This window comes from Equus asinus, chromosome 20, assembly GCF_041296235.1.
Source record: "Equus asinus isolate D_3611 breed Donkey chromosome 20, EquAss-T2T_v2, whole genome shotgun sequence".
NCBI classification, from domain to species: Eukaryota; Metazoa; Chordata; class Mammalia; order Perissodactyla; family Equidae; genus Equus; species Equus asinus.
In genome coordinates this window covers 83,776,849-83,789,800 of record NC_091809.1, presented here as the reverse complement: position 1 = coordinate 83,789,800, position 12,952 = coordinate 83,776,849, and the positions used below count along the sequence as shown (strand labels likewise).

General features: G+C 40.0%; 1 protein-coding gene across 5 annotated transcripts in view; it reads right to left on the bottom strand.

Moving 5' to 3' along the window:
* P4HA3 (prolyl 4-hydroxylase subunit alpha 3) overlaps positions 1-12,952 on the bottom strand; it is a 37,274-nt gene that overhangs the window by 21,527 nt on the left and 2,795 nt on the right. For 2 of the 5 annotated variants that reach the window (XM_044752609.2, XM_014842094.3), the window contains exons 2-4: positions 8,098-8,240; positions 7,183-7,406; positions 2,647-2,796 (exon numbers count right to left, since the gene is read on the bottom strand). In XM_044752609.2, the coding sequence (XP_044608544.1) occupies positions 2,647-2,796; positions 7,183-7,406; positions 8,098-8,240 (517 nt within the window). Of the gene's footprint in view, positions 1-2,646; positions 2,797-7,182; positions 7,407-7,996; positions 8,241-12,952 lie in introns of all 5 variants that reach the window. The other 3 variants (XM_070490718.1, XM_044752610.2, XM_014842096.3) reach the window with 2 other exon arrangements.

Below are 12,952 nucleotides of genomic sequence, written 5' to 3'. Positions count from 1 at the left end.
TAATCTGTTGATATCTAATAATGTCAGATATTAACTCAGGGTTGTAGCTTTTCACACTCTTTTGAATGAAGAGAACTAAAACACAATTTTATATATTTTTAAAACTCAAGGGCTTTATCGTGACATAAAATTATATTTTATCAAGAACAAAGTTAGAGTTACTTTTGATGTGATTTTTAAATTTCTTTGGAAATGTCTGACTAAATCATGTTAAATGAAAAAACAAAACATACTCTTGTAGAGTATAATACAATAACAGCTTACGTTTATTGAGTGCGTATGTGTCATGAATTGTGTTAAGGGCTTTACATGCATTAGCTCATTTAATCCTCATGACAACCCTTTGAGGCGAGCATTGAAGGGGAGAATATGCCACCCCAAAACATGCCTGTTTGGCATAAGGATTATTTTGAGCCAAATATTTTAAGAAATATCAGACACAGGAGAAGTTCTGAAAACCAGAGTAGAAGTTACCCTTCTGTAAGGGAAATGTAAATTTATAAAGGAAATCTCTATTTGTAAGGGTGTCTCCCTCTGTGTACCTGGAAGAGAAAGACGACTCTAAATCACAAGAGAATCTTATTAACGGAGAAGGCATCCACTTAAGTTTGCATAATAACCTTACCCTTGTTTGCTTTTCCTGGTAACCTCCTCTAAGTGGCCTCCCCCAACACCTTTCTTCCTTTTGTCTTTAGCTGAAGACACTATTTAAGGTGGCGGCTTTGGTCACCTCAGAGTTACTCATTTTCCCCAGGTGTCTCCCATGTAGACAGGAAGTACACATGTTAGTAAACTTCTGTTTATTTTTCCTCTTGTTAATCTGTCTTTTATCACAGGAAGTTCTCAGCCAAGAACTCAGAAGGTTAGACAGAAAATTATCCACACCCCCACAGCATCATTATTATTCCCCTCTTAAAAATAAGAAAATTGAGGTCCAAGGAGGTTAAGTAAGTTGCCCAGGTTTTCACAGAATTTGACCCCAGGTCTGTCCAACTTGAGAGCCTATGTTTTAATTACTACATTCTACTGTCTCTCATTATTAGCAGTGAGTGAAATAATTTTTTACCAAAATATATCATTAAAAAGTACTATATAATACACAGTATTATATATAATATGACACTATATAATATTTTTCATGGTATGCATAGATATATAATCATACCTACATATCCACCATACATAATTTAATATGATAATGAAAGGTCCATGGAGGGACATTTATCCCTAATTTGCTGGCAGTAAAAAGGCAACCATAAATTGTCTATAAGACAATACCTATGTGTTCTATTACAATGACATAAAAAAATACTCTGTATGAGCACAAAGAAGGAGAGCCTGGGGAGTTCAAGGAGAATTAAAGAAGACTTCAAAATAAGGAAGACTTCAGAAAAAGGGAACATTGGTAAGATGAATAAAATTTACCAGACAAAGCACGATTGTGCAAAGGGAGAGTCTGCCAGTGAGTAGAGGAGAAATCTAAGTCATCACACAGGAAAAAAAACAAAACTAATAATCAAGCATTGTGCTTAAAACCCTGTCATTCAGGGTAAGCTGCTTTAGTTTATCTTCTCTGAGTCTCCATGTCAATTTTCCATTTTCCTCCTCTCTTAAAATTCAATTACTTCTCGCCCTTTGTTGCATCGCGGTGATTCTATTTCAGTTTTAATATGTAGCAATGGAGCAGGAGAGTTAGGAAGAGAACCCTGCAAAGTTTTACAACAAAGATCCATTTACAAGGAACGTCCATGAGAGGAACAGGACCGCCTGCTGCACTGAGAATGAATCTGTTTTGGCAGCGACACGTGGTTTTGGACCACCCACATCCTCCTCCTCCCTTTTCTCAGAAAAAAGGGGAAAGAAAAAGGAATGTATGGAGCAGAAACAGTTTATTAGCTTTGGAAACTCTAGGGAATTAACTCTGTAGTGATTTTTCCCAGCCTATTCTTGAAGATCTTACAACTCTGGTGGAAAACGGAGTTAGCTATACCAAAAGACGGCAGCTCCCATATTCAGGGAAATGAGCTTCCATATGAGGCACAACAGGTTGTAGATCAACAATGCCAAAGGAAAACAACACCTGGAGGAGGCACTGAGCTGGTGCTACGGACCAATGACAGCCGTTCTGTAGCTGGACGCTAGTCAGGATACAGCTGCACTTGATGGAAGATGAGAGAGGATGAAAATCAAACCTCTTCCTTGGACATTGGCAATATCATGGCATAACATCTGTGAAGAGTTATGAGTTGTTGAGAGTGCAAAAGAGTGATCTACATTGACTGTGTACCCATCAAACATCCGTCGATGCAGCCGCTGCTGCCCAGGTGAGACTGCCTCCTACATGGCAGACGAAGACTGTAAAGCTGTCAACACATTGGAAAGAGTGCCAGACTAAGAGGCAGACAGACTTGGGCTCTAATCCCAGCTCTGTGAACTTTGTGACAAGTTAGGAGTTTTTTGGAGATTCAGTTTACTCACATGTGAAATATGGGAATAATAAAACAACTGCCCTGCTTGACTCACATTTGGTCCTGTTGGGAAGACGAAATAAATGAAGAGACATGAAAATGCTTAGAAAGTTGTAAAGCAGATATAAAGCATCACACTCATTGTGATGAAGGCAGTGACCCTCACTTATTCCCCGACCTGGAAATAGGCAAAGGCCAAGTGATCCAAGGCGTCCTCTAGACTTCCCTCATCCTCTGTCTTCCACTCTCCATAAGATCCTCGGAAAAGACTGACAGCCTCCTCCAGCCACGGGATGGCATGGTAGTAATCCCCCATGTCATAGGCCACCTGTAGGGAACAAAGGTACCACCATTTAAGCCTTAGTCCACAGGTAGAAGAAAGGAAATGACTATGCAAAGAGTGGAGGGCCTTTGGAACCCAAGAGGCAAGTTTTCATCTCAAATTCACTTAAATTCAATTTAGTAAGCATCTATTATACAAAGCATCATACTAGGTGTAGAGAAGACACAAGGGTTCTTGCATTTAAGGAACTTATAATCTGGGAAGGAGAAAGAGATGAACTCAGGTAGCTATAATACAGGACAGAATGGCATGAATGCTTGAAGGAAATATGCATAATATGCCATGGAGGTATAGAGAAAGGAGGAGACTTGGGAATCTCAAAAGGCTTCATGGAATAAGTGCCACTTGAGAAGGGCCTTCCTTGAAGAAGGAAAAGGATTTCAATGAGCAGAGAGTGGAAGGAAGGGTATTTTAAGACTAGGGAATGGTAGAAACAAGCCAAAAGCAAGGATGTGTTCAAGAAGTACATTGTGGCTATAGCCTAAGGTGAAGAGAAGCAGGAAATGAACTTTAAAAGGCAGCATGGGTTAAGCTAATGAGAGTCGTGAATGCCATGTTTTCAGGAAGATATTGCTGTTAGCAATGTGAGAAATGGATTAAATTCTTTCATTTATTTATTCAGTATTTGCTGAGTATTTACAATGTACCTGGTGGTCCTGGCCCTTAAAGAGCTTCAACCAAGTGAGGGGCATGTGAGCAAACCAACAATTGCAACACAATGCCTTAGACACCATAATGAAGGTAGACGTGGGAATGCTATGGGAGCTCAGTGGATGTGTCATATATTAGATGTTGGAATGCTGGGGAATATGGCAACATGGCCTAGACATAGCTCCTGTCTCCTAATAGTTTACAGTTAACCAGAATACCAGAACTGCAGGTGGAATTTCCTGGAAATTGATGTTGGAGACAGCATGGAATTATAAAGCCACAGGGTTGGAAGAACTCTTATGAAATGATTTAATTTCAGTATAACTTCCAGACAGGCAGAAAGACAGGGCAGAACCTAGAGATACTGCAACTGTGCAGCCTAAATAATAAATCAGTTCCTATCCCAGGTCTGCCATTAGCCTGCTGTGTTATATTTCTGGTCCCCAAGTTTCCTATTTCTAAAAAGGTTGAGTTGAAGAAAAACAATAAAAAACGAGTGCACTTGTTCTGCTAAGTTAACAATTCACTTTATTAATGAGGAACTCAAGTCCAGTCATGTGGTAGATTGAGATAACTGGAATCCTTCCAACACAAAGACTTAGAAATTTTGAATAAAATATAACAGGCATTTCATTATATATTTTCAAGAAAGAATGGAAAATACCCACGTACCAGAAACAAGAAAGGAGCTAAAAACCTAAGCAATAAGCTTATGAGCAGATGCTGAAGCTGCCTAGGATGGGAGTGGGTGTTGTCTCAGTAATCTCGATACTTAGTAACCTTAGGTTATAACGCAAACGTGAGGACAAAAGATGAGCCTTCCTTAGACCTCCAAAAATCTAGGAATCAGAACTAAGACACACTCATAAAACTGAAATCCATGAAAAACTATACCTTAAAGGAAAGAGTGGACCAGAAAAAAATCTACCCACTGTCATAAAGAGACAAGAAAGTTGGTTTGTGTGTGTGTAGGGAAATAAAGTGTCTCCTTAGAATATTCACAATTGTGAGCCTGTGCTTCACATGAGTTTACAGTTTGAATTTGTGTGACTCATATAGTTAAGGAATCCCCAGGCCAATAAATCAATATAAAAATGGATCTAAGGCAGTGCAAATCAAAACCACAATGAGATATCACCTCACATCTGTTGGAATGGTTGTTATCAAAAAGACAAACAATAACAAGTGTTGGTGAGGATGTAGAGAAAAGGGAACTCTCATGCACTGTTGGTAGGAGTGTAAATTGGTGCAGCCACTATGGAAAACAGTACTGAAGTTCTTCAAAAAATTAAAAATAGAACTAGCATATAACCCAGCAATTCCACTTCTGGGTATTTATCCAAAGAACACGAAAACATTGACTCAAAAAGATCTCTGAACCCCATGTTCACCGTAGCATTATTGACAACAGCCAAGATATGGAAATAACCTAAGTGTCCATCAATGGATGAATGGATAAAGCAAATGTGGTAGATGTATACAATGGAATATTATTCAGCCATAAAAAAGAAGGAAATATTTCCATTTGCAACAACATGAATGGACTTGAGGGCATTACACTAAATGAAATAAGTTAGACAGAGAAAGACAAATACTGTATGATCTCACCTATATGTGGAATCTAAAAAAAAAACCCAATCCCATAGATACAGAGAACAAATTGGTTGCCAGAGGCAGAGAGTAAGGGATGTGTGAAATGGATGAAGGGAGTCAAAAGGTCCAAGATCCAGTTATAAAATAAATAAGTCATGGGGATGTAATGTACAACAACAACAACAAAAAGGCTCTAAGGCCAGTGAGACCACCAGAGTATCTGAAGAAAACCCAAAACTCTCTGGAGGGCTATTTCCACGACTCCGGGCACAGAGATTGCCTTAGGGGGGAAAAGTCCTGCTAGAAATAAGCTTACAATCAAACATGATAAACTATATCAGGAAATAATCTATCATGAAGAAAAATCAACAGACACAATAGTAGGGTAGTAGAATTAGAAATTAAGAATTAAATTCTTAATCTGAAATTAAGAATGTCAGAATATAGACTAATCTGCTTCAAAATCACTCACGAAGGAGGGACTAGAGAAGTGTAGATGAAACAAATTTAACCACGTGTTAATAACAACTGAAGCTTATCTTTTGACCCAGCGATACCACTCCTAGATATTTACCCAAGAGAAATGAAAACAAATGTCCGCAGAAAGACCTACGTAAGAATGTTACTAGCAGCTTTCTTCACAGTAGTCCATACTGGAAACAATCCCAGTACCCATCCACAGGAGACTGGATAAATAGTTTGAGACATATTCATACAATGGAATACTACTCAGCAATAAAAAGGAATGAACTACTAATAAATGCAAGAATGTGGAGGAATTTCACAGACATAAAGCACTGAGTGAAAGAAGCTGGACTAGGGAAAGTACACAGCATACGGTTCAGGACAATGCTTACCCGGCTCCCGGGCAAGGGTAGAGTCGAAGGGGTTGGGGGCAGTGAGAAGGGAGAGGAATGAGGCTTTATTTAGCTATACATTAATCTTTTTTAAAAATCTGAAACAAATATAGCAATATTTGAACATATATTTCATCTCAATTATAGATATAATTGCTTGTTATATTATTTTATGTACTTTCCTTATATTTGAAATGTTTTATCTTTGAAAATAAGTAAATAAATACAGAAATAAAGTGAGACTTTCAGGAAGTGACTGACTAAATTTTCTACATATGGTTTGAGCCTTAGAAAGGCCTCACGAATGAAGCACATATGGGTACCACACATGGAACTATTTTAACCATCTTAAATTTCAATTAGCCATGCACATGAGGATTGAGCTCCGATTTCATTCAGGATCTCAGAAAAGGAAAATGGCACATAGAGAGGCTTAGGGCAACTCACTCTGCATTTATTTGGAAGACAGAGTCCCAAAACTTGGAATGAGGACACAGGAGGCCCACTCTCAGATCAGCTAATGAATACTGTAGGGGCCGGAAAAAATTCCTACAATATGCATCTTCAAAATTAAAAAGAATTTACTCCATTACTTTTTAAGGTAAAGGCTGACAAAGAGTATATTGTAAAATGACCTCAAGTGTGCTTATAACTTAAGATCAAAGATCGGTTAAATATCTCATAGGGAAGGTTCCTGAAGTCAATTTCCTCCAGTAATGTTAAAGTGAATGGCCTCAGTTTTCTGACACTACTTTAATTTAGTATTTCTAAATGTCTAGGAAATGTTGCAAGGGATTCCAGAACGTCTCAGGAAGCTGAGTTTCCATGATCTTACCTTCACATCACCATCTCTCATTCCTTTCCCCTGCCCTTTAACCCTGCTTCTCCCTTCCACCCCACTGCTCATCTCCTGGCAGGGTGCTATGGTTAGGGTGACCAAATGACCATCTGTTGTCCTGGCATAACTAATAACACCCCCTTCACTCTGAAGAGTGACCTAAGTATAAGATCACCTTAGCCATCATGGAAAGAACGTGGGATCTGGAGTTAAAGACTGGGTTCAAATTTTAGTTCTGCCACTTAAAATTGTGTAACCTTAGGCAAGTTATTTATCCTCTCTGAACCTCAGTTCCCTCATCTGAACATGGGGAATAATACTAAATTTCCGAGTTTGCTGTAAGGATGAGAAAAATGTAAAAGCAATCAGGATATACTTATTTGATCCACAAGAAACTAGAGTCCAGCAAGTCACCTCTCGCTGAATATCTACCTTGCCAACTTGGAAGCAGTCATCTGCTGTGAGGGAGAAGAGCCGTCTGGGACTATACAGGTCAGTCACAGCCGAGCCCGTGACTCTCTGAAAGACGCCGCGGGCAAGGCCCTTCACGTTGAGCATGTACACATCCTGCAGCCGCATCAGGGCCCTCGCTGCTCCCTCAAGGTCCTCAAAGGCTGGCAGGTCCTGCTCCTCCTTCTCATAACCATCCTTCAGAGCTGTAAAGGTCGTGAAAACATCAGCCCACCACTCAGAAAACAGGTGGCGAGCATTTAACACATGCAAGGCATCATCACCTACTCGAATATTTCATGAGCAAAGAGGACGTTTGATTTTCTTTTGTTCCCAGTGGCAAGCACAGTCCCTGGCACAGAGAGGATGCTTAACACAATCTTCTGAAGGAGGAACAAACACTCTGGAGAAAAACTAAAGCACACACCTTTACCACGTTCTCCCATCCTATCTGTCTCCAAGAGTCTTCCCCTTTGCAGGGACAATTCTTCCTCCTTTTAACTTCCCCAAAGTCAACAAACTTGTTCAAGACAAAGTTGAGTAAATTAGGAAAGTGATCTTGCTACAGATAACACTGTAGTGGCAACTTAATAAAACAGGAATTATTAGAAGACATCACTTCCTACACATATGTAAATAGGATGATATAATGTATAGTTCTTCACAGGATAGTAGTGAAGATCAAAGGAGATAATGGATAGGCAAGTGTTTCCTAATGTATAATCATGTAAACATATTAACAAGGGGATCTGGTTCTTTGTAATAGTTAGAGCTAAGGAGATTAAGTAATACCTACCCACTTCATTATCCTTCATCACATCCCATCAGAATCTCTCTCCTTTCCACTGAGTCAGGAGATAGAATCTTCTCTTACCCTCCAGCCCTCCTCCTCATTACCTCGGATGTTCTCACTGGCCTCCAGACTATGTACCACATTCCTCCAGTCAGACTGTAGGCGTTTGATGAGAGTAAATGCAAGCAGAGGGTTAGACACAGGAGTTGCCGAATCCTCATGCAAAGAAAGCACCTTGTCATAGAATCTGAAAGAGAGGGGTAGAATGAATGATCTCACCTACTGATACAACCACTACCCCTAGGAAGGCTGGCATGGTGTATACACATTCAGTAGTCAAAAATGAAATGCGGAACCTCTTGAGACTCACGTAGTATTCTAACCAACAAGCACAAAGAATATGAAAACTACCAACACAACAAAAGTAGGTCCACTCATTGTTCATTCAATGAGTCCGTCTCTGCTGGTCAATTACCGTACATCAGGCACCATATTAGATGCCAGAGATCCAAAGGCAAGGCAGAGTCGAGCTCTCAAGTTCACAAATAAGAAAATTTTCTTTTCTCTCATCACTCTATACCCAATATTTAGAATCTGGTAGGCACTCAAAAATGTTGTTGAATGAATTATAATAGTTGTGCTACATGCTGTGAGAGAAGTGAGCATACAATGCTATGTAATGCTATGGCAATTTGTAGGCAGGGCACCTAACCCAGGTGGGAGTGGAAGGGCTGAAGGAAGACTTCTCAGAGGAGATGGCACTTGATCTAAGTCCTGAAGGATTAGTTAAAATATTGATAGCTCTGATAGCTCTTTATTGAGCCCTCACCATGTATTAAGCATGCTGCTAAGTGCTTTACATATATTGTCTCATTTAATTCCCCAACAACCCTTAGAGTAGATTTTATCATACCCATTTTATAGGAAAGGAAACTGAAACAAGGCCACACTGTTAGTAAGTGACAAAGCCAGGATTGAAGCTAAGTGTGCCTGACTCTGAAGCCAGTTCTCAGCTGATTTTGCCATACTGATTTCCATGGAGCCAGAACAAAGAGGGGAGGAAGAATGTTTTTCAAGCCAGCGGGGACCAGTGTATACAAGGGCACAGAGGCTTGATATATATTTGTCCATTCAACAAGTCAGTCTATACTGGTTACTTGCTAGATGTCAGACTCCATGCTGGGGATGCAAAGGCAAGACAGGGTCCAATGCTCAAGGATTTCACAAGCAAGAAAATAGCTGTTTTTCTCCTCACTCTATACCTAAGTTCTATATGTAATTCTATGAAAGAATGAATGAAATATACTCTTCTAGGAATGAGGAACAAAATTTTCAATAAGACGATAACCTTGGTCTCAAAGACTTGCAGTCTTGTGGGTAAGACAGATACAAATAATTACATTAGAGATGCAACACCAGATTTAACACCAGCTTTAGTGGGGAGTATAGATAGGGGGTGATTAATTCGGCCACAGCAGGTCAGAGAAGGCTTCACAGAGGAGATAATAAACTGAGACTTGATGGGTGAATGCAAATAAAGAGGAAGGGAGAAGCAGGCCTCCTTCCACGTAGGCAGAGACAGTTCAACATACGCAAAGGTACAGAGAGAAACAGTAGGGGAATTACGAGCAGTTTAGCATCGCTGGAGCACAGGGTGTGTTAGGAGATGGGTAGGAGATCAGACTGGAGAATGAGGAGCGCCTCATAAGCCTGGCTGCGGAATTTGGTTTTCACCCTGATTGCAATCAGGAGCCACCAAAAAGTTTTAGGTGAAAATGAGATGCACTGCGATATGTTTACATAAACAAATCCGTGAGAGGAGGAGGAGGAAGGTTAAAAAGCAGAAGTGACTGGAGGCAGAAAGATCAGTGGGCAGGTCATTTCCAAACTGTAAGCAAGAAACAAGGAGACTCTGAACCACAACAGTGACAGTGGGGCCAGAGAATGGGATGGACCCAAGGGAGGTATTTAGGAAGCAGAGCATATAGAAACTGGTGATGGCTGTAATGGGGAATGAAGAGGTGGGGCTGTCCAGCATGCTTCCAATCTTCCTGGCTTGCTGACATTGACAGTAAAGAGCCAGAAATGGTGGGGCCAGAAGTGATCATCTTTCCGGTTAATTTCTCTCATCCTTGGATGTCCTGCAAAAGTGTTCATATAAGCAAAAGATGCTCTTTCCTTTTCTGGTATACTATGGTTATTCCATTTCTAAGACACTAATGGGATAGTTTTTTAAAAATTATTTTATTGAGGTCATATTGGCTTATAACACTGTGTAAATTTCAGTTGCACATTATTATTTATCAGTTTCTGTATAGGCTGCATCGTGTTCACCACCAATAGCCCAGTTTTCATCTGTCACTATATATATGTGCCCCTTTATCCCTTTCACCCTCCCCCTTCTCCTTTCCCCTATGTTAACCACTAATATGTTCTCCTTATTCATGTGTTTATCTTCCACATATGAGTGAAATTATATGGTGTTTGTCCTTCTCTGTCTGGCTTATATCACATCACATAATACTCTCAAGGTCCATCTATGTTGTTGCCAATGGCACGATTTTGTCCATTTTTCATGGCTAACTAGTATTCCATTGTATAAATATACTGCATCTTCTCTATCCATTCATCCGTTGATGGGTACTTCGGTTGCTTTTATGTCTTGGATTTGTGAATAACGCTGCGATGAACATAGGGATGCACAGATATCTTTGGATTGTTGATTTCATGTTCTTTGGATAAATACTCAGTAATGAGATAGCTGGATGATACGGTATTTCTATTTTTAATTTTCTGAGAAATCTCCATACTGTTTTCCACAGTGGCTGCACCAGTTTGCATTCCTACCAGCGGTGTATGAGGGTTCCCTTTTCTCTGCATCCTCTCCAACACTTGTTATTTCTATATTATTGGAATTTATTGGTTGTAATAGGGCAGACTTAAGAGTTCTAGTCCTGCCTTCTAAGAATTTTTTTCCCGTGTTTTAAAATTATTACTTTCAAAAGAAGTATAATAATAATGGAAGTAAAAGGAAAAAGTGTGTGCAAAGTGAAAAGGCTATGGATGTATACGAATGTGTGCAAGAGCATGTGAGAACATAGGAGTCCTTTGGCCAGAGCGGGGGACTTCCAAGAGTGGAAAGGGATGAAAGTGAAGAACAGAGGGAGCGGCATGGTGGGAGATTTCAATCCCTTGAAGCAGCGTCTGACCTGGAGATTTCTCAAGGGTGGGGCCCTCAACGTTCCCTCCGTTCAGGAAACGGAGCCTGAAACAGAAGATGACTGGCCTCGAGATGCTTGCAGGGAGCCAAACGTTCAATTCAAGAATAAACTAAGGAACGAGACTCGGGGCCTGGGTGCCCCTCACAGGAACTGGGAAGCCTGTCAAGTCCCAGGATGTCTCTAATCCCTAAGACAGGGCTGTCTGAGAGCAGCTACTCTAGGGTTTTGAAACCAAACCAGTCTCCAGGGTGTGGCAGTTTTTTTTACTACCCATTATTTCCTGCTTCAGCTCCATATGGAACTACTTAGTGGAAGATATTCCACTGCTAGACGAACACTTACAAGCTGAGACTTGGGCTGGAGTCCAGCCTGAAGAGTAAGTGTCCAGGGACCACTGAGGCTGAGTGGGCAGTGATTTTATAAGACAGTTGGATCAGGAGGAGCTGAGAGGTGTCCTGACCCAGCCTCCAGCTATCCTTCAGTTTCCTCCTCTATAAAACAACAGAGCTGGTCTAGACTAGAAGATCTCTATGGATCCTTTCAGCACAATCGTTGTATTATTTCTTTCCATTACCTTTTCCACAAGTGAATAAATAGATTCCTCATTTGGTGCTTGAGGACAAATGTTTAACAGGCATCGGAGAAAACTGAGGCACAAAGGGAAAGAGGGAAGGCAGAGAGGTGACGATTTGTCCCAAGTCATCCATCAAATCAAAAGCACCATCTCCTTGTTCTCTTGGCATCCCACTTTGTATTATGGGGTCAATTTATGTAGGGCGGGGGTTTGATCTCTACTGTAGCACATAATTCAATTCAGTGTTCAGATACATCATTTTTCAGTTATACAAAGAAAAAAAAAAAACCTATCAACTGATATCTGAGGCTGGCTTGGAATCCCAACATTGGCCCTATGCCCAGCCTCTGAGCAAATAGCTGGTTTTCAGAGCCCAAGTTACTGGATGCTGAATTCCAACCTCAGGGTTTCCTAAATGGGTTTTTGCTTTAACAAATGCTGCTGAGAGTGGAAAATCAGATCCTTTGCTTCAAGAATCTGCACAACAAATTTGCAACCCAATCCCTGCCTTTAACACAGCCTGGACAGGTTATCCAACCACAATGCATGGGCTATTTTAACTTAATATGTTTCTCCTTTGGAATTCAGAAATGGCTTTGTCTCAGTTCTTCTGAGACATTCTGAATGCTTAATTCCTAACCAGAAATAATTGCAGCTGATACCACTCTTCCAATTTTGGTAGTTCTTTAAAACTGCAACAACAAAAAAAGCTAGGGCTAACTGAATATATACATATATTTATATATATTATATATATTAGTATATGACTATATATACTATAACTAGTATAATTTTTATTCATTAACTTGGGGTAGGAAGTAGTTTCAACATGAAAAAATATTTCATGTTTAAATTTGGAAATTTAAAGAAGTGCATCAACTGAGGCCCTTAGAAATAACATCTCAAGTTACATAAACTCACCAGATTGGGAGTCTAGGAAAACGAGCAGGAACTGCCAAAACTCTCGTTTTAAAAAGCAAACATTTCACTAGGTTTTAGGGCATTGACTAGAGAACAAACAGTCTCTAAAATATCAAACCAAACTTTCTGAAATGAAATGCTCATAAATCACATGAGAAGAGAATCTAGAATTTCTCCGATTGTTTTTTATTTTCTGGGCTCTCACAATCCGAGTTACTGCTTAGAGCCAAAAGCGGGGTCTAG